Raw genomic sequence first — 20,023 nt, forward strand, 5'->3', positions numbered from 1 at the left:
GGAACCTTTTTTAAAAATTGGCGTTACATAGGCCACCCTCCAATCTTCCGGTACCACGCTTGATTTAAGGATAAATTACATATTTCTAACAATAGCTCCGCAATCTTATTTTTCAGTTCTATCAGTACTCTGGGATGAATACCATCCGGTCCAGAAGATTTGCTACTCTTCAGTTTGTAGAACTGCCCCATTACATCCTTCAGGTTTACAGAGAATTCATTAAGTTTCTCCGACTCGTCAGCTTCGAATACCATTTCCGGCGTCGGTATCCCACCCAAATCTTCCTTGGTGAAGACTGAAGCAAAGAATTCATTTAATCTCTCCGCTACGTCTTTGTCTTCCCTGATCGCCCTTTTAATCCTCGGTCATCTAGCAGTCCAACCGATTCTTTTGCCGGCTTCCTGCTTTTAATATACCTTTAAAAACATTTACTATGTGTTTTTGCCTCCAATGCAATCTTTTTTTTTGAAGTCCCTCTTAGCCTTCCTTTTCAGCGCTTTTCATTTGACTTGACATTCCTTATGCCATTTTTTATTATTTTCAGTCAGTTCCTTCTTCCGTTTTCTGAAGGATTTTCTTTTAGCTCTAATAGCTTCCTTCACCTCACTATTTAACCACGCCAGCTGTCGTTTGGTCTTCCGTCCTTCTTTTTTAATACGCGGAATATATTTGGCCTGGGCTTCCAGGATGGTGTTTTTGAACAGCATCCATGCCTGATGTAAATTTTTGATCCGCGCAGTCACTCCTCTAAGTTTTCTTTTCACCGTTCTTCTCATTTTATCATAGTCTCCTTTTTTAAAGTTAAACGCTAACGTATTTGATTTCCTATGTATACTTACTTCAAAGCTAATATCAAATCTGATCATATTATGACCACTGTTTTCAAGCGGCCCTAGCACCATTACCTCCCGCATCAGATCATGTGCACCACTAAGGACTAGGTCTAGAAATTTTCCTTCTCTCGTCGGTTCCTGTACCAGCTGCTCCATAAAGCTGCCCTTGATTTCATCAAGGAATTTTACCTCCCTAGCGTGTCCCGATGTTACATTTACCCAGTCAATATCGGGGTAATTGAAATCACCCATTATTATTGTGTTGCCCAGTTTGTTTGCGTCCCTAATTACCTTTAACATTTCTGCATCAGTCTGTTCATCCTGGCCAGGCAGATGGTAGTACACTCCTATCATTATCCTTTTCCCCTTTACACATGGAATTTCAATCCACAGTGATTCCAAGAATTGTTTTGTTTCCTGCAGAATTTTCAATCTATTTGATTCAAGGCTCTCGTTAATATACAATGCTACCCCTCCACCAATTTGATCCACCCTATCACTACGATATAATTTGTACCCCAGTATGACAGTGTCCCACTGGTTAGCCTCCTTCCACCAGGTCTCAGAGATGCCTATTATATCTAATTTTTCACTTAGTGCAATATATTCTAACTCTCCCATCATATTTCTTAGGATCCTGGCATTCGCACATTATAGCACAGAATGCTACTTACAAAGTCAACCCAGTACACATTAATTGTAATAGACAGCATAGGGTGTAAGTGTAAGCAGTTAGGTTAGCAGGGTTTTAAAAAGCTTTGGATAATTTCCTAAAAGAAAAGCCATAAGCCATTATTAAGATGGACTTAGGAAAATCCACTGCTTATTTCTAGGATAAGAAGCACAAAATCTATTTTACTGTTCTGGGACCTTTCCAGGTACTTGTGACCTGGATTGACCACTGTTGGAAATAGGATACTGGGCTTGATGGACCTTCTGTCTGTCCCAGTATGGCAATGCTTATATTTTTATATTAAATGGAAGTAGAACATATAGACAGATTAGATAAATAAGGGTGACTAACTTGAGGAAAAATTGCATATGAAGTCAGAAAAGATGCAGGAAGTGATTTCAGGTAGAGTACATGTGGTAAGCAAGTCTACTGCAGTATGTGCATTCAATTTTAGTCATTTCATATGTGACTGACTAGTTAGTTGCCTCTTCCAGTACTTCATTTGTAAGCCCTTCAGGAACAGGAAAATACTCATTGTACCTGAATGAAACTTGCACTGAGCTGCTCCTGAGGAAGATGTGAGCTAAATCCAAAATCCAGTACTAGGCTTATTCTGAGGTAATACAAATTCTTACAAAAAGTCACTCAGGATCTATAAAGCATCTTTACTATACCTTAATAGCATTAACTTCCAGGAGTCATACAACAAGGGCCTACCTAGGGAAATACAGTACCATAAACACTGCAGTGGATAGTAGAACATCAACATACATATTGGGAAAAACTAGACAAGACAGATTAGTTTGGATCAATCCTACATAGACATTTGATGCTTACAGAATATATGGCTTTTTTCACCCACATGAATACAGACAGACCTTTTCTAAGTAAAAGAATAAGTAATCACAAATGAAAAATAGAAATATGTAGACAAAAATGTAATGGAAAACCCAAGAAGCTAGACTCTGCATATGGTGCAGTACCAGAGAAATAAAAGCAGTGAGGCAGCCCAATATATCATAAACCATGTCTCCTTGTACTATGCAAAATATAGGTAGCAAATGTAAATTTCAAAACCTAACACATTTCACTTACTACATTAAAAATAAAACAAAAATGGAAAATAAGGTGATGCCTATTTATTGACCTACTACTACTACTACTACTATTTAGCATTTCTATAGCGCTACAAGGCATACGCAGCGCTGTACAAACATAGAAGAAAGACAGTCCCTGCTCAAAGAGCTTACAATCTAATAGACAAAAAATAAATAAAGTAAGCAAATCAAATCAATTAATGTGAACGGGAAGGAAGAGAGGAGGGTAGGTGGAGGCGAGTGGTTACAAGTGGTTACGAGTCAAAAGCAATGTTAAAGAGGTGGGTTTTCAGTCTAGATTTAAAGGTGGCCAAGGATGGGGCAAGACGTAGGGGCTCAGGAAGTTTATTCCAGGCGTAGGGTGCAGCGAGATAGAAGGCGCGAAGTCTGGAGTTGGCAGTAGTGGAGAAGGGAACCGATAAGAAGGATTTATCCATGGAGCGGAGTGCACGGGAAGGGGTGTAGGGAAGGACGAGTGTGGAGAGATACTGGGGAGCAGCAGAGTGAATACATTTATAGGTTAGTAGAAGAAGTTTGAACAGGATGCGAAAACGGATAGGGAGCCAGTGAAGGGTCTTGAGGAGAGGGGTAGTATGAGTAAAGCGACCCTGGCGGAAGATGAGACGAGACCTAGTTTATTATATTTATATGCCCCTTGTAAAAGCAGCACTTCCATTCTTAGGCACTGTAAGTGCTATTCTGTAAGGTGGCATGTAACTGCAAGGGGCGTACACATACACATGGGAGAAGCAGGTTCAGTACATTGGTGTGTCTCCCACTGATGCAAGTAACTTACAGAATACTATAACTTACACATGTCCTTGCTGCATTTACATATGTGTAAATTTTAGGTGTGTTATGCAGACTTGCTGGTATTCAATAATAGACTCTGGGCACCTTAATTTCTAACTCTTCTTACTCTCTTACCTATCTATATGTTACATCTTTGCTTTACCCTTCACTATCAATTAAAATGTTCTATTACGTATTGTGTTGACATAGTAAGTAGTGTACCATGCCATACTTTGTATTGTTTTTTGAATATTTTTACTGCTGTAATTGCCTATTGTACATGTTTGATCTATTCTTACTGTACACCACCTTGAGTGAATTCCTTCAAAAAGGCAGTAAATAAATCCTAATAAATAAATCCTAATAAATTAGGCCCTGTGCTGCATCAGTAAGCCTAAAAACAAGTGCCCACTTATAGAATTACCACCTTTTTGACTAGCTTTCAGAGGTCAAAATCTCCTTCAACCCAAGATAGGTTAGTGACCTGAGAAAGGAGGATTTGACTATTTAATTTTTCTAATCATGAAAGTCCCAGCCTCTGGTTACTGCTTTCTTGTCTTTTCTTGACCATCTTTGCAGGATCTCCTGTCTGTTTGTCATTTTCTCTCTCCTTCTGTCTTATTCACCTCTTCCACTATATCTGTGTCTGACATTGATATTTTCCTTTCAGCTTGCGTCCAATTTTATGCCTTTCTGTCAATTCAGATTTCATTCATTATTACTATTCAATATTCCTCTTTTTTTCTGTATCTACCTATAACTTCCCATCACTGTCCCTCACCCAGGCCCTCCCTTTCTACTTCCACTTATTCCCCACTTTCTCATCCCTCTTGCTCCCTGCTATGTAACACCTCTCTCTCTCCTTCCCCCCCCCCCTCCCCGCCAACCAGGATCTCTTTTCCCTCTTTCACCCTGGTCATCCAGGATCTCCTCTCTCTCTCTCTCTCTCTCTCTCTCTCGCTTCCTTTCCTACTTGCCATCCATCATTTCCTCTCTCTCTCTTCCTCTGTTATTCACCATTTCCTGTCTCTATCTCTCCCAGCCATGTATCATCTCCTCTTTTTCTCTTTCTCCCTCCCAGCCATGTATCATCTCCTCTTTTTCTCTTTCTCCCTCCTAGTTATCCAGGATCTGCTCTCTCTCTCTCCTGCCCCAATCAATTTTGTCCCTCTGTCTTTCTCCCCTTCAACATCCAACACCGTCCCCTTCTCAATCTCAGTCTCTGCCCCCCCCCCACCATCCAGCATCACCCCATCTTTCTTTCTCTTCCTCCCACTATTCAGCATTGCCTCGTATCTCTCTCCCCCCAACATCCATCGTTGCCCCATCTCTCTCTCCCCCTCTGACCATCCAGAATTGCTCCATATCTCTCTTTTCCCTCACGATCCAGCATCACCCTGTCTCTCCCCACAGCATCCATCATTGCCCCATCTCTCTTTCTCTTCCCCTCCACCCCCCCCCCCCCCAACAACCACCAGCATCAACTTGTCTCTCTCTTTCTTCTCATCCCTCAGAAATAGGAGGAAATATTTTTTCACTCAATGAATAGTTAAGCTCTAGAACTCTCTGCTGGAGAATGTGGTAACAGTAATTAACGTATCTGGGTTTTAAAAAGATTTGGACAAGTTCCTGGAGCAAAAGTCCACAGTCTACTATTGAGACAGACATGAGGAAGCAACTGCTTGCCCTTGGATTTGTATGATGGAATCTTGCCACAATTCGAGTTTCTGCCAGGTACTTGTGACCTGACTTGGCCACTGTTGGAAACAGGATACTGGGCTGGATGGACCATTGGTCTGACCCAGTATGGCTACTCTTATGTTCTTATCTCTGTCTCTTCTCCTCTCCCCTTCACCAACCACCACCATCCAGCAGGGTGTGGTCTTCCTCTTTCTCCCCCCTTTACCAACCACCACCCTCCAGCATTGTCTCCAGTATTCCCCCCCCCCCACACACACACACACACTTGCTCACTGGCATTTCCACTGGGCTGCTGCCTTCCTGAGTCTGCAGCAACAACAGCAAATAGAAACCAGACTTGGGATCTTTGCCCTTTGTGTGCCGCTCTTGGCTTTGCTGGCCCCTCCCCATCTAATCTTAGTTCCTGTTTCAGAGGGAAGGGACCAACAAAACTAGCAACAGCATACACAAGTCAATGGCTTTGCATCTGGTTTCTATTTGTTCTTTGCTACTGCTGCCACAGACCTGGGGCGGGCATAAGACCCAGTAGCGAGTGAGCAAGCAGGTAGGCGACAGAGAGAAGAATGTTGTGGTTGGGGCTAGGGAGGCTTAGCCTTCCCCTAGCTTCTTGTTCCGGACACCTGTGCACTTTTAATATTAGCACACAGCCATTTACTGGCCCATTAAAAAAAGGCCTTTTTACCCGCCACGGTATAAAATGGCCCAGCGTGTGCTAATTTCATACATCTAAATTGTGCAGGGCGCTTTTTACCACAGCTTAGTAAAAGGGACTCTAACAGAATTAAGCAATGGATGGAATTTGGAGCAAGATACCCAGCTTCAGGTACCACTGGTACATCTTCCTTGAGTGGTTAATGGAAAGAAATTTGGCTGGAAGGAATAAGCTATCCCTGTTTGTCTCTAATAGTGAATATCTGGTTTTTACTTAATAAGACTTGGCTGGAGAAAAGAAGTTATTCAGCCTTTACCACTATTAGATATAATGGCAAGAGAGCAAGATATCTCAGCGCTTGGAGAAATCAGGATTTTACTGTATTTAGACGTTTTGAGCAAGAAAAGGTGCTAAAATTTGTAGAGCTATATAATATGTATTCTCCGAGGACAAGCAGGCTGCTTGTTCTCACTGATGGGTGACGTCCACGGCAGCCCCTCCAATCGGAAACTTCTCTAGCAAAGTCCTTTGCTAGTCCTCGCGCGCCCGCGCGCACCGCGCATGCGCGGCCGTCTTCCCGCCCGAAACCGGCTCGAGCCGGCCAGTCTTCTTTTGTCCGCACTCGGTACGGTCGTGTTTTCGCCGTGTCGAGCCCCGGAAAGTCGACCTCGCGCGTCCAAATTTATTTTTGACGTGTTTTTTCTTCGGAAAAGTCTTTCACAGTGTCGGGAAGTGCTCCGGAAACCCCCCCCCCCGGGTTTCGTGTTAACCCCTTCCCGTACTTCCAGCTTTTTGCCCCGATAAGTTTTCTTTCGTCGTCGGGGTAGGCCTCTTTTCGGCCTCGGCCGAGATTTTCTCCCTTAAAAATTTTGGTGCTCTTTTTCCGTCATTTCGGATTTTGATTTCGCCGGCGTGATTTTTCCGCCCATGACATCGAAGCCTTCCAGCGGCTTCAAGAAGTGCACCCAGTGCGCCCGGGTTATCTCGCTCACTGATCGACACTCGTCGTGTCTTCAGTGTCTGGGGGCCGAGCACCGCCCTCAGAACTGTAGTCTGTGTTCCCTGCTTCAAAGGCGGACTCAGGTAGCGAGATTAGCCCAGTGGAACGTGTTGTTCTCGGGCTCTTCGTCGGCATCGGCACCGGGATCTTCGAGTGCATCGACGTCATCAGCGTCCAGACCATCTTCCTCGGCCGCCCCTGCATCGAGTGCATCGAGGCATCGGGCCTCTGCATCGGCGCCAAGGTGTCGGGCGACTGCATCGACGTCGGTGGTACCGGGACCTCGTCTGCTGATGTCGTCGGACGGTGGTGCATCGTCAGGAGTGCAGGTGAGGGCTGTCCATTCCCCTGCTGGTGGCGGTGAGCCTTCGGGTGGGTCTCCTCCTACCCTGAGGGCTCCTGCGGTACAGCCCCCCCGAGACCGACCTCCTTCGGCCTCGGCCCCGAGGAAGCAACGGCTGGATTCTACGTCCTCCTCGTCGGTGCCGGGGAGCTCCGGTGACATGCTTCGGAAGAAGTCGAAGAAGCATCGACACCGGTCGCCTCCACGCGTCGGCACCGAGAGCTCTGGGTCGCCGAGGGAGTCGGCACCCAGTAGGCATCGGCACCGAGAGGACCGCTCACCCTCTGTTCAGGAGGTGTCGATGCGCTCCACTCTGGACAGCCCGGAACAGCCTCCTCGCCCGGAACAGGTTCTGACGTCGACGCCTGCATCGACCTCTTTGCCTTTCTCTGCAGCCGCTCTGAACGAGAGCCTCCGGGCCGTTCTCCCAGAGATTCTGGGAGAGCTGTTGCGCCCTACCCCTCCGGTACCGGCGGTGCTTGCGCCTCCGGTACCGTCGAGCGTGGCGCCGGCTGGCCCATCGCCCGGGGTGAGGTCCCCGACGTCGGTACCGCGTGCGGTGCCGACTGCGGCCACCTCCCAGGAGGGCTCCCCGACTACGTCGGCGGAGGGAGCTTCGCCGATGCGGGCGAGGGAGTCTACCTCTCGACGCCCCCATCGTGGACGTGGCTCCACCGAGTCGAGCCGGGCGAGGTTGCAGACACAGGTTCGTGAACTTGTGTCTGACACCGAGGGTGAGGCCTCGTGGGAGGAAGAGGAAGACCCCAGATATTTCTCTGACGAGGAGTCTGAGGGTCTTCCTTCTGATCCCACTCCCTCTCCTGAAAGACAGCTTTCTCCTCCTGAGAGTCTGTCTTTCGCTTCCTTTGTCCGGGAGATGTCTACGGCCATCCCCTTCCCGGTGGTTGTGGAGGACGAGCCCAGGGCTGAAATGTTTGAGCTCCTGGACTATCCTTCTCCACCTAAGGAAGCGTCCACTGTTCCCTTGCACCATGTCCTAAAAAAGACATTGCTTGCGAACTGGACCAAGCCACTAAGTAATCCCCACATTCCCAAGAAGATCGAGTCCCAGTACCGGATCCATGGGGACCCAGAGCTGATGCGCACCCAGTTGCCTCATGACTCTGGAGTTGTGGATTTGGCCCTAAAGAAGGCTAAGAGTTCTAGGGAGCATGCTTCGGCGCCCCCGGGCAAAGACTCTAGAACCTTAGACTCCTTTGGGAGGAAGGCCTACCATTCTTCTATGCTCGTGGCCAAAATCCAGTCTTACCAGCTCTACACGAGCATACACATGCGGAACAATGTGCGGCAGTTGGCGGGCTTGGTTGAAGCTCTTCCCCCTGAGCAAGCCAAGCCTTTTCAGGAGGTGGTCAGGCAGCTGAAGGCGTGCAGAAAATTCCTGGCCAGAGGAGTGTATGACACCTTTGATGTTGCGTCCAGGGCCGCTGCTCAAGGTGTGGTGATGCGCAGGCTCTCATGGCTGCGTGCCTCCGACCTGGAGAATAGACTCCAGCAGCGGATTGCGGACTCGCCTTGCCGTGCGGACAATATTTTTGGAGAGAAGGTCGAGCAGGTGGTAGAGCATCTCCACCAGCGGGACACCGCATTCGACAAGTTCTCCCGCCGGCAGCCTTCAGCCTCTACCTCTACAGGTAGAAGATTTTTTGGGGGGAGGAGGACTGTTCCCTACTCTTCTGGCAAGCGTAGGTACAATCCCCCTTCTCGACAGCCTGCGGCCCAGGCTAAGCCCCAGCGCGCTCGCTCTCGTCAGCAGCGTGCGCCTCAGCAAGGCCCCGTGGCTCCCCAGCAAAAGCAAGGGGCGAGCTTTTGACTGGCTCCAGCAGAGCATAGCCGACATCCAAGTGTCAGTGCCGGGCGACCTGCCGGTCGGGGGGAGGTTGAAAGCTTTTCACCAAAGGTGGCCTCTCATAACCTCCGATCAGTGGGTTCTGCAAATAGTCCGGCAAGGATACACCCTCAATTTGGCCTCAAAACCTCCAAATTGTCCACCGGGAGCTCAGTCTTACAGCTTCCAGCACAAGCAGGTACTTGCAGAGGAACTCTCCGCCCTTCTCAGCGCCAATGCGGTCGAGCCCGTGCCATCCGGGCAAGAAGGGCTGGGATTCTATTCCAGGTACTTCCTTGTGGAAAAGAAAACAGGGGGGATGCGTCCCATCCTAGACCTAAGGGCCCTGAACAAATATCTCGTAAAAGAAAAGTTCAGGATGCTTTCCCTGGGCACCCTTCTCCCCATGATTCAGCAAAACGATTGGCTATGCTCTCTGGACTTGAAGGATGCCTACACACACATCCCGATACTGCCAGCTCACAGACAGTATCTGCGATTTCAACTGGGCACACGTCACTTCCAGTACTGTGTGCTGCCCTTTGGGCTCGCCTCTGCGCCCAGGGTGTTCACCAAGTGCCTGGCTGTAGTAGCAGCGGCACTTCGCAGGCTGGGGGTGCACGTGTTCCCATATCTCGACGATTGGCTGGTGAAGAACACGTCCGAGGCAGGAGCCCTGCAGTCCATGCAGATGACTATTCGCCTCCTGGAGCTACTGGGGTTTGTCATAAATTACCCAAAGTCCCACCTTCTCCCAGTGCAGAGACTCGAATTCATAGGAGCTCTGCTGGATTCTCGGACGGCTCGCGCCTATCTCCCAGAGACGAGAGCCAACAACTTGCTGTCCCTCGTCTCGCGGGTGCGAGCGTCCCAGCAGATCACAGCTCGGCAGATGTTGAGATTGCTGGGCCACATGGCCTCCACAGTCCATGTGACTCCCATGGCCCGCCTTCACATGAGATCTGCTCAATGGACCCTAGCTTCCCAGTGGTTCCAGGCTGCTGGGGATCTAGAAGACGTAATCCACCTGTCCACGAGTTTTCTCGAATCCCTGTATTGGTGGACGATTTGGCCCAATTTGACTCTGGGACGTCCTTTCCAAATTCCTCAGCCACAAAAAGTGCTGACCACGGATGCGTCTCTCCTGGGATGGGGAGCTCATGTCGATGGGCTTCACACCCAAGGAAGCTGGTCCCTCCAGGAACGCGATCTACAGATCAGTCTCCTGGAGTTGCGAGCGATCTGGAACGCTCTGAAGGCTTTCAGAGATCGGCTGTCCCACCAAATTATCCAAATTCAGACAGACAACCAGGTTGCCATGTACTATGTCAACAAGCAGGGGGGCACCGGATCTCGCCCCCTGTGTCAGGAAGCCGTCAGCATGTGGCTCTGGGCTCGCCGTCAAGGCATGGTGCTCCAAGCCACATATCTGGCAGGCGTAAACAACAGTCTGGCCGACAGGTTGAGCAGGATTATGCAACCTCACGAGTGGTCGCTCAACTCCCGAGTGGTGCGCCAGATTTTCCAAGCGTGGGGCACCCCCTTGGTGGATCTCTTCGCATCTCGAGCGAACCACAAAGTCCCTCAGTTCTGTTCCAGGCTTCAGGCCCCCGGCAGACTGGCATCGGATGCCTTCCTCCTGGATTGAGGGGAGGGCCTGCTGTATGCTTATCCTCCCATTCCTCTGGTGGGGAAGACTTTGCTGAAACTCAAGCAAGACCGAGGCACCATGATTCTGATTGCTCCGTTTTGGCCGCGTCAGATCTGGTTCCCGCTTCTTCTGGAGTTATCCTCCGAAGAACCGTGGAGATTGGAGTGTTTTCCGACCCTCATCACGCAGGACGAAGGGGCTCTTCTGCATCCCAGCCTCCGGTCCCTGGCTCTCACGGCCTGGATGTTGAGAGCGTAGACTTTGCCTCTTTGGGTCTGTCAGAGGGTGTCTCCCGCATCTTGCTTGCTTCCAGGAAAGATTCCACTAAGAGGAGTTACTTCTTTCTATGGAGGAGGTTTGCCGTCTGGTGTGACAGCAAGGCCCTAGCTCCTCGCTATTGTCCTACACAGACCCTGCTTGAATACCTTCTGCACTTGTCTGAGTCTGGTCTCAAGACCAACTCTGTAAGAGTTCACCTTAGCGCAATCAGTGCATACCATTACCATGTGGAAGGTAAGCCGATCTCAGGACAGCCTTTAGTTGTTCGCTTCATGAGAGGTTTGCTTTTGTCAAAGCCCCCTGTCAAGCCTCCTACAGTGTCATGGGATCTCAATGTCGTTCTCACCCAGCTGATGAAACCTCCTTTTGAGCCACTGAATTCCTGCCATCTGAAGTACTTGACCTGGAAGGTCATTTTCTTGGTGGCAGTTACTTCAGCTCGTAGAGTCAGTGAGCTTCAGGCCCTGGTAGCCCAGGCCCCTTACACCAAATTTCATCATAACAGAGTAGTCCTCCGCACTCACCCTAAGTTCTTGCCAAAGGTTGTGTCGGAGTTCCATCTGAACCAGTCAATTGTCTTGCCAACATTCTTTCCCCGTCCTCATTCCTGCCCTGCTGAACGTCAGCTGCACACATTGGACTGCAATAGAGCATTGGCCTTCTACCTGGAGCGGACACAGCCCCACAGACAGTCCGCCCAATTGTTTGTTTCTTTTGATCCCAATAGGAGGGGAGTGGCTGTAGGGAAACGCACCATATCCAATTGGCTAGCAGATTGCATTTCCTTCACTTACGCCCAGGCTGGGCTGGCTCTTGAGGGTCATGTCACGGCTCATAATGTTAGAGCCATGGCAGCGTCGGTAGCCCACTTGAAGTCAGCCACTATTGAAGAGATTTGCAAAGCTGCGACGTGGTCATCTGTCCACACATTCACATCTCATTACTGCCTGCAGCAGGATACCCGACGCGACAGTCGGTTCGGGCAGTCAGTTCTTCAGAACCTGTTTGGGCTTTAGGATCCAACTCCACCCCCCGAGGGCCCTGTTTGTTCTGTTCCAGGCTGCACTCTCAGTTAGTTGGTAAATTTTTTAGGTCAATCTCAGTTATGTCCTCGCCGTTGCGAGGCCCAATTGACCATGGTTGTTGTTTTGAGTGAGCCTGGGGCTAGGAATACCCCATCAGTGAGAACAAGCAGCCTGCTTGTCCTCGGAGAAAGCGAATGCTACATACCTGTAGAAGGTATTCTCCGAGGACAGCAGGCTGATTGTTCTCACAAACCCGCCCGCCTCCCCTTTGGAGTTGTGTCTTCCCTTGAAGTGTATTGTCTTGCTACATACTGGACTGGCCGGCTCGAGCCGGTTTCGGGCGGGAAGACGGCCGCGCATGCGCGGTGCGCGCGGGCGCGCGAGGACTAGCAAAGGACTTTGCTAGAGAAGTTTCCGATTGGAGGGGCTGCCGTGGACGTCACCCATCAGTGAGAACAATCAGCCTGCTGTCCTCGGAGAATACCTTCTACAGGTATGTAGCATTCGCTTCAGCTTGCACCCAGAGAGATTTTTTCCATATGTAATTGCCCTTGGATTTTGCGAGATGTTCAGGTACAGAAATTACCCTTTGAGACCCTTTTGAGACGACAACTCAAGAAAGGAATCCGTTCAAGGCTGTATGCAATACAGAATTTTAGAGAGGAGGAGAAATTGAAGTATGTTAAGGAATGAGAGCGAGATTTAGGGAAGGAACTGGAGACAGTGAAATGGAGGGAAATCTTGAACAGAACTTCTGAACTGGGTATATCCAGCCATGTAGTCGAAAATAGGTTTAAGGTCATGGTGAGATGGTCTTTCACTCCAGCAAGATTGATGAGAATATTCAAATTGAGTGATGAATTACTAGAGAGGATGTATGTAATGAGGCACTTTGATTCACATATGATGGAACTGCCTAGCCGTAAAAGAATTCTGAAGGAAGGGTTTTTTTTATAATTTTTAATTTTTTTCATATATTGTGATCAAAAGTGAGATTCCCAGAATTATGGAGGCAGCGCGATTGAATACCAAAGTTTTGGGAATGGAGGGCCCAAGAGATAAGTTGATGACACTCAGGGTTACAGCCTTAAGACTGGTGGCAAATTAGAAACAGCCCCAAGTTCCCTCATTAAAGGCAGTGCAAGAAGAACTTCACTCTATATGTGATACCTACCGATTAACAATCCTATGCATACACAAGAACAAGCAGTGTAAGGAGATGGGGGTATATTTTTTGGAATGGAACAGATCTTGAGTGGAGGGGCTTGAATGAAAAGAATAGTGGCTGCAAAGGTAGGGGAGGGGTGGGTAGAGAGGAAGGGGAATATTTGAAAATATGGGTTATTTTCCTCTGAATGTAAAAAAAGACTCAACAATGTATGATTCTGAGGTAGACTGTTTCAACTTCTATTCAGCTTTATTTCTGATAAATATTATAATAAAAATACAAAATGTTTAGTTTAGATCAGGCTTGTCCAACCTTTTTCTATTGGGGGCCACATTTTATATTTTGTAACATTCAGAGGGCCAAAATACACAGTCATATTTTGACATATGTTTCATCAAATAGTGTCCCCAGGCTTCACTCAGACTCTCTTGCTCATGTAGCTCACATGTGACCCCCCCCTCCAGCCTTCACCCAGTCTCTCTCACTCATGTAACCGCCCCCTCCAGCCATCACCCAATTTCTTTTCCCTCACCTGGCTTCAGCTGCAGAAGAAACAACAACAGGATTCCTGCTTTCCCACCATGACTTGGAGCCATATGGTGTGTCATAAGTTCAGGTTTGGTCTTGCAGTTTCAAGTCTCACAAGACTTGAAACTGTGAGTTCAACCTAAACTTCTGGCACCGCATAGCTCCTGCTTACAGAGAGTCAAGTCATGGCAGGGGAGCAGGAATCCCACTGTAAGCACCACAAGAATTTCCATGCTTATGAGGGCCAGAAAAAAGCAGTTGGTGGGCTGGGTTTTGGCCCGAGGGCTGTAGGTTGAACAAGCTTGGTTTAAATGTTTCAAATTTATATGTTCACTGCACTGCTGAATATCAGCCTCTCTATTTCTCAGTTCTCAGTCAACAAATTTGAGTAACTTAGGGGGAACTGACTACACTGACTACATAGTTTGTTACCTTTAGATTGTAAGCTCTCTTGAGCAGGGACTGTCCTTCCCCATGTTTTAACTTGTACAGCGCTGCGTAACCCTATTAGCGCTATAGAAATGCTAAGTAGTAGTAGTAGTAGGGAACTTTCAAAGAAAGCACTACAATTTTCAAATGGAAAAATGTCCATAGGAATGCCTTCCCGATATACATGTACATCTATACTGGGTAGTTTTCAAGCACATATAAAGCCCTGTTTTATGCATGAATATCTGCCCCACTAGAGCTTCGTCCCTGTTTCCGGGTGATCTTTGCAAAAGGTACCCAGGCTTCAGGTATGTTCTGGTCTGGGTTCTGAAAGTCTTTTCTCTGTTATATCTACTTGCTCTCTCTGGTTCTGTCCATCACATCTACAGATTTTTTTTTTTAAATTTCCTCTCCAGTTTCCCTTTCTCTCCCTGTTCTACCTGTCTAGGTTATTTAGCCTACACAACAAAGTCCTTGCCTTCTAAGTTCTCTGGCTTGGGCTTTGTCATAAGGCTTTTTTGGGAGATTTTTAAGGTGAACTCATTTCTTAGCTTCCCTCTGTCTCCTGCGTCTACACCTTTCTTTTTTGGTTCATCTCCCCATCTCGCTCCCTTTCTAAGCTCTTCTGGCAGCTGGCATCCCACAAGCAGCCACTGTTCCCTCTAAGCAGAGTCCTCCAACTTCATTACTGCCAGTGTGTATGTGTGTGTGTGTGTGGGGGGGTGCTTCAATATTGTGTTTTCAATGGCTAAGGATAGGCAGGCTCCCTGGACTCCTACAAAGCTTGCCTGTGCCTCACTATTGAAAATGTAATAGTGAAACAGCACCCCCCACAGCAGGACTGTAGGTGGAGCACTCCCGCTCATTTAGGAGGGAACAGTGCTTCCAGCCTGCACAAACCAGATCTTTGCAGCAGCTGGATGCCTTTTGCCAGCTTGCCTGACTCAGCTTTGACCAGCAAAGCTTTTCCCCTTTCCACATGATCCCAAGAGCTATGCGAGTGGTGCAGCTGCATAGGGCACAAGGGCTATGGAGCATAAAAATCGTTCCCTGTCTATTGTCTCCCTTGTGGTGGCCGCTGCAAAGTGGGTAGGTGGGGTGGGAGCACCAGGGGGCATGTTGCACAGGATGCAGTTTCAGCTCAGGATGTTCTTGCATGAATCCATTGCAAGATGCAACCCACTTCTCTTTTTTTCAGCTTGCTTATTAGTTCTTTATGGTTGCTCCTTTCACTGTAAAAATGGGATCTTCAGTTGCTTGAGGACCATGACTGCTGTGTCCACAAAAGAATTGCACTATGGGCTGCCTTTGAGAAATATTGAACTAGTTGTATATGAGTAAGCATATTCTGGTTGTATGCAATTTCAGATACGTACACATGTTTTTCAAACTCCCAGGACTATTCATGCAGGAGGAATCTGTGAGGAGCAAAGCTGAATCACATTGTAGAGGGCAATGGGTGAGGGAGGTCTGCCTGCGGGCTGTGCTTTACCTTCCATATGAATAAATTGTATTTATTTGAATTTATTTCTTTCCCTATCACAGCAATATCCACTCAAAGCAAGTTACAATCAAATAATTTTAACAATGATATAATTTCTGTCACAAAAAGGCAATAGAAAAATAACTCCCCACCATCCTACTACTACTACAAATCATTTCTCTAGCGCTACCAGTCGTACGCAGTGCTTCACAATTGAACATGAAGAAAAGACAGTCCCTGCTCAAAAGAGCTTACAATCTAAATTAGGACAGGCAGACAAGACAAATAAGGGATAAAGGTAGGACAGACAGATAGGACACATAGGGAAAAGGGACTATTGAAGAGAGGAAGACAAGATAAGGTTACAAGCAGGTGACAAGTTAGGAATTAAAAGCAGCGTCAAACAGGTAGGCCTTTAGCCCGGTTTTGAAGGCCTACCTGAAAACATATTCCTAAAAAAGTGTTTGTCCAGAAATGGAAACATAAATTAACATAGGCCAAATACACTCTGAAGAAGAAATCTTAATTAAACTATAGGCCATATGCATTCTGGAGCAAGTACGTAAACACCTCTCATCAGTATTAAGGTTTTGCTTTTAAGTTGTAATTTTCTTTTGATTTTTTTAGGCTTATGAATACTTGTTTTGGAGGTACCATATTAAATACTTACGACAAGTCAGAGGGGATTATTACTGTGTGCTGAGAGCAGTTTTGTTTCAAATATTCAGCCAAGGTATTTGTTTCCCATCTTGGATGAAAGAAAGAGATATTTTAAAGGTAAGGATCCATACTTTCTATAGCAAACACAAACAATGTCTTAATAAAAAGATCACAATCACCTGAGAACATGTGTGAGATTTTTTATTGTTGCCTGGGTAAGCAATAAATAAGGAAATACACTTTCATAAGAAATAAAAGGAGGAGGGCAGTGAATTGGACATTTACCCCCTAATTCTATGAAAGTTGCCAAGAATTGTGCACACCCAATTTAATTCAGTAACGAGCTAATTAGTGCCAAAATTGTATTTTAATAAGCAATTATTGATGCTTATTCGGAATCAATTAGGATGTATGTGTATAAATGTAGGCATGTGATCCACACCTAAATTTTATGCACATCCCAAAAAAGGGGGGCATGGAAATGGGAGTGTCACGGGCGGTATGGGGTGGATCACGGGCATGGTTTGGGTTACACGTGCAATTATATAAGACGGTTCTGCACATAAATTTAGGCGGGGGAATTTTCACCATGTTTTGGGTGGTGTGAATGGACATTCTTAAATTACGTGTGACCCTCAGGACTTAAGCGCTGTTCTATAAACCGTGCCTAACTTTACGCGCAGCTTATAGAATAGCATTTGTGTGTGGGGGGGGGGGGGCTCGGTGCCAGTGTTTTAATAGAATTCACCCCTCGGTGTAATTCTTTATTTGTATTTATTTATTAATTAGGATTTCTGAACTGCCTTTATGAAGAGATTCATCCAAGGCAGTATACAGCAGGTCCAGTTTAACATAAAGCTTACAATTTTATTAACAGCATAACAATAGTGAAAATGAGCAAGTATAAACATAAACACAATAAATTAGGTAAACTTGAGAACAGCAAATTAAAACCTAATAATAGGACTACCGTGAAACAGGATAAAAAATATACACGTTTAACAGCATTGAAATTGAAATAACAGGTATATAATACGATGTCAGCATAATAATGATGAAACATCTAATAAACAAAATTAGAACAATCAAATAACATAGATATGATGCTAATGATTTTCTACAATACAGCTTTCCATGTTGCCAAGGGGTCAGTGGGGAGAAGATGGGTGGTACAGAGTCAGTTGGGATAAATAGATAGGTGGCTAAACTCAAGGTGAATTCTTTGTACAGTTAAACAAGATGTAAGGAACTGATCTAAGTTGCAAGCTAGTCCAGGTGCAGAATGAGTGTATAGTCAGTCACCCTGTGTATTAAAGGCTTGGGAGAAGAGCCAGTCTTTTATCTGCTTCCTGAAATAGAGGTAGTCTTGAGTTAGATGTAGCCCCTCTGGGAGTAAATTCCAGAGCATGGGAGCTACTTCTGCCTGCATGGTTTTCTGTAAGTTGCACACCAAATTTGTCTTGTGTGCACGTGACCATGCAAGGGACATGGGCAGGTCAGGGGCATTCCCATAGTTTAATCATGATTTTATAGAAATCTGGGGTCGTGCACACAACTTGCATGCCAGGATTTATACCAGATGCCACTTGATGTGAGTCCGCGTGCTTGTGGCGTAGCTATGTGGGGCCACAGGGGCCTGGGCCCCCATAGATTTGGCAGTGGACCCCCCCCCCCCCCCGCCGATGACCCTGTCGACCCCCCCCCCCCCTCCTGCCGCCGCCATCGCCTACCTTTGCTGGCGGGGGACTCCCAACCTCCGCCAGCCAAGGTCCTCTTCTTCCGGCGCAAGGCTTCGTTCTGTTTCTGCAGGACGTCAGACTCACAGAAACAGAACGAAGCCTTGCACTGGAAGAAGAGGACCTCGGCTGGCAGGGGTTGGGGACCCCGCCAGCAAAGGTAGGCGGCGGCGGGGGAGGATTGGCGGCGGGATGGGGGGGTTGAGAGTCATTGGCGGGGGAGGGGGGTCGGCGACTCTGGGGGGGGGGGGGGGGGGGCTAAAATGTGCCCCCTCACCTTGGGCTCTGGACTCCCCTCCCTCCAAAGTCTCGCTACGCCCCTGCTGCATGCCCAAAGCTGGTTTTGGGAATTGGCGCTAAGTAACATAGTAACGTAGTAGATGACGGCAGAAAAAGACCTGCACGGTCCATCCAGTCTGCCCAACAAAATAACTCATATGTGCTACTTTTTGTGTATACCCTACTTTGATTTGTACCTGTGCTCTTCAGGGCACAGACCGTATAAGTCTGCCCAGCACTATCCCCGCCTCCCAACCACCAGCCCCGCCTCCCAACCACTGGCTCTGGCACAGACCGTATAAGTCTGCCCAGCTCTATCCTCGCTTCCCACCACCGGCTCTGGCACAGACCGTATAAGTCTTCCCTGCACTATCCCCGCCTCCCTACCACCAGCCCCGCCTCCCGATCTTGACTAAGCTCCTGAGGATCCATTCCTTCGGCACAGGATTCCTTTATGCTTATCCCACGCATGTTTGAATTCCGTTACCGTTTTCATTTCCACCACCTCTTGTGGGAGGGCATTCCAAGTATCCACTACTCTCTCCGTGAAAAAATACTTCCTGACATTTTTCTTGAGTCTGCCCCCCTTCAATCTCATTTCATGTACTCTCGTTCTACCATCTTCCCATCTCCGGAAAGGGTTCGTTTGCAGATTAATACCTTTCAAATATTTGAACGTCTGTATCATATCACTCCTGTTTCTCCTTTCCTCCAGAGTATACATGTTTAGTTCAGCAAGTCTCTCCTCATACGTCTTGTAACGCAAATCCCATACCATTCTCGTAGCTTTTCTTTGCACTGCTTCAATTCTTTTTACATTTGTACAAAGTGTGCTTGGCGCAGAACATCTATTATAGAATATGATTTCAACACAGATCTTTCCAGCACCTATCTTTCGGTGCCGTTTACTGAATCTGGCAGAATATGCTAATATTTACACTTGCTCTTGAGCAGGCATAAGTGTTCACAGCTTCAGTGTAGGCATGATTTCTGCAGGATTTGTGATGTGTAGCATTTATAAAAATACACAGGTGCCTTTATAAATCAGCTGTAAGTAGCTGCATTTTTGCCCTTCACACATAGGCGATTTTTGTAAAATTACCCTCTATGGGCCTTACTCTATAAAGGCTGTCGCCCAGGTTCTATATAGCATGCCTAGAGATCTGTGCCGAAATCCAAGTGGATTCTGTAACAGTGTGAATAACTTAACAAGCTAATGAGCGCTGATAACAGCACTTAACAAGCAATAATGAGCACTAATTGGCACAGAATTTACGCGCACAACTTGTTTTCTGTAACAATGTGCGCCAAACTTCTAACGCACACAGGCAAAAATGTGTGTGGTTTTAGGTGGGGAAATGGGCATTTTGTGGGCATTCTGAAATTTACAAGCTTAGTTATAGAATATGCGCAGGGATTTACGCCACATTTTCGTTGGTGTAAATGGATGCACATAGTTGTAGGGACTGAGATATCAATTGAGCGTATTCTATGTACAGCGCCTAAATTTAGGCGCTGACTTTTTAGGCGCCATATATAGAATCTTCCCCTATGCTCCTAAATGTATGCTAAATCTATGAGCGTAATAGGCCCTAAATTAGGAGCATAAATTTAGGAGCATAGATTACGCTAGTAATTTAGGAGCGTAAATTAAGGAGCAAACTTTTATAGCATAAAGCCCATAACCTTTATAGAATAGGGCTCTGTATGCCATCATTTAGTACATTACTGTGTGTTACTCTGTCTGATCCAGGGGACTGTCTCACAAAATACAGTAACACCCAAAAGTCCTGATTTTGTAACCTTGAGGAAAGCAGTTCTGCTATAGCCCCTGTGACTGAACCAAAA

The 20,023-nt window shown here is 47.0% G+C and overlaps 1 protein-coding gene across 1 annotated transcript in view; it reads left to right on the forward strand.

Moving 5' to 3' along the window:
- Positions 1-20,023, forward strand: part of OTULINL (OTU deubiquitinase with linear linkage specificity like) — a 148,136-nt gene that overhangs the window by 77,094 nt on the left and 51,019 nt on the right. Inside the window, exon 5 of the mRNA XM_030209974.1 lies at positions 16,128-16,277. Coding sequence (XP_030065834.1) covers positions 16,128-16,277 — 150 coding nt within the window. The remainder of the gene's footprint in view (positions 1-16,127; positions 16,278-20,023) is intronic.

The sequence above is a fragment of the Microcaecilia unicolor genome, chromosome 1 (genome assembly GCF_901765095.1).
Source record: "Microcaecilia unicolor chromosome 1, aMicUni1.1, whole genome shotgun sequence".
Lineage (NCBI taxonomy): Eukaryota > Metazoa > Chordata > Amphibia > Gymnophiona > Siphonopidae > Microcaecilia > Microcaecilia unicolor.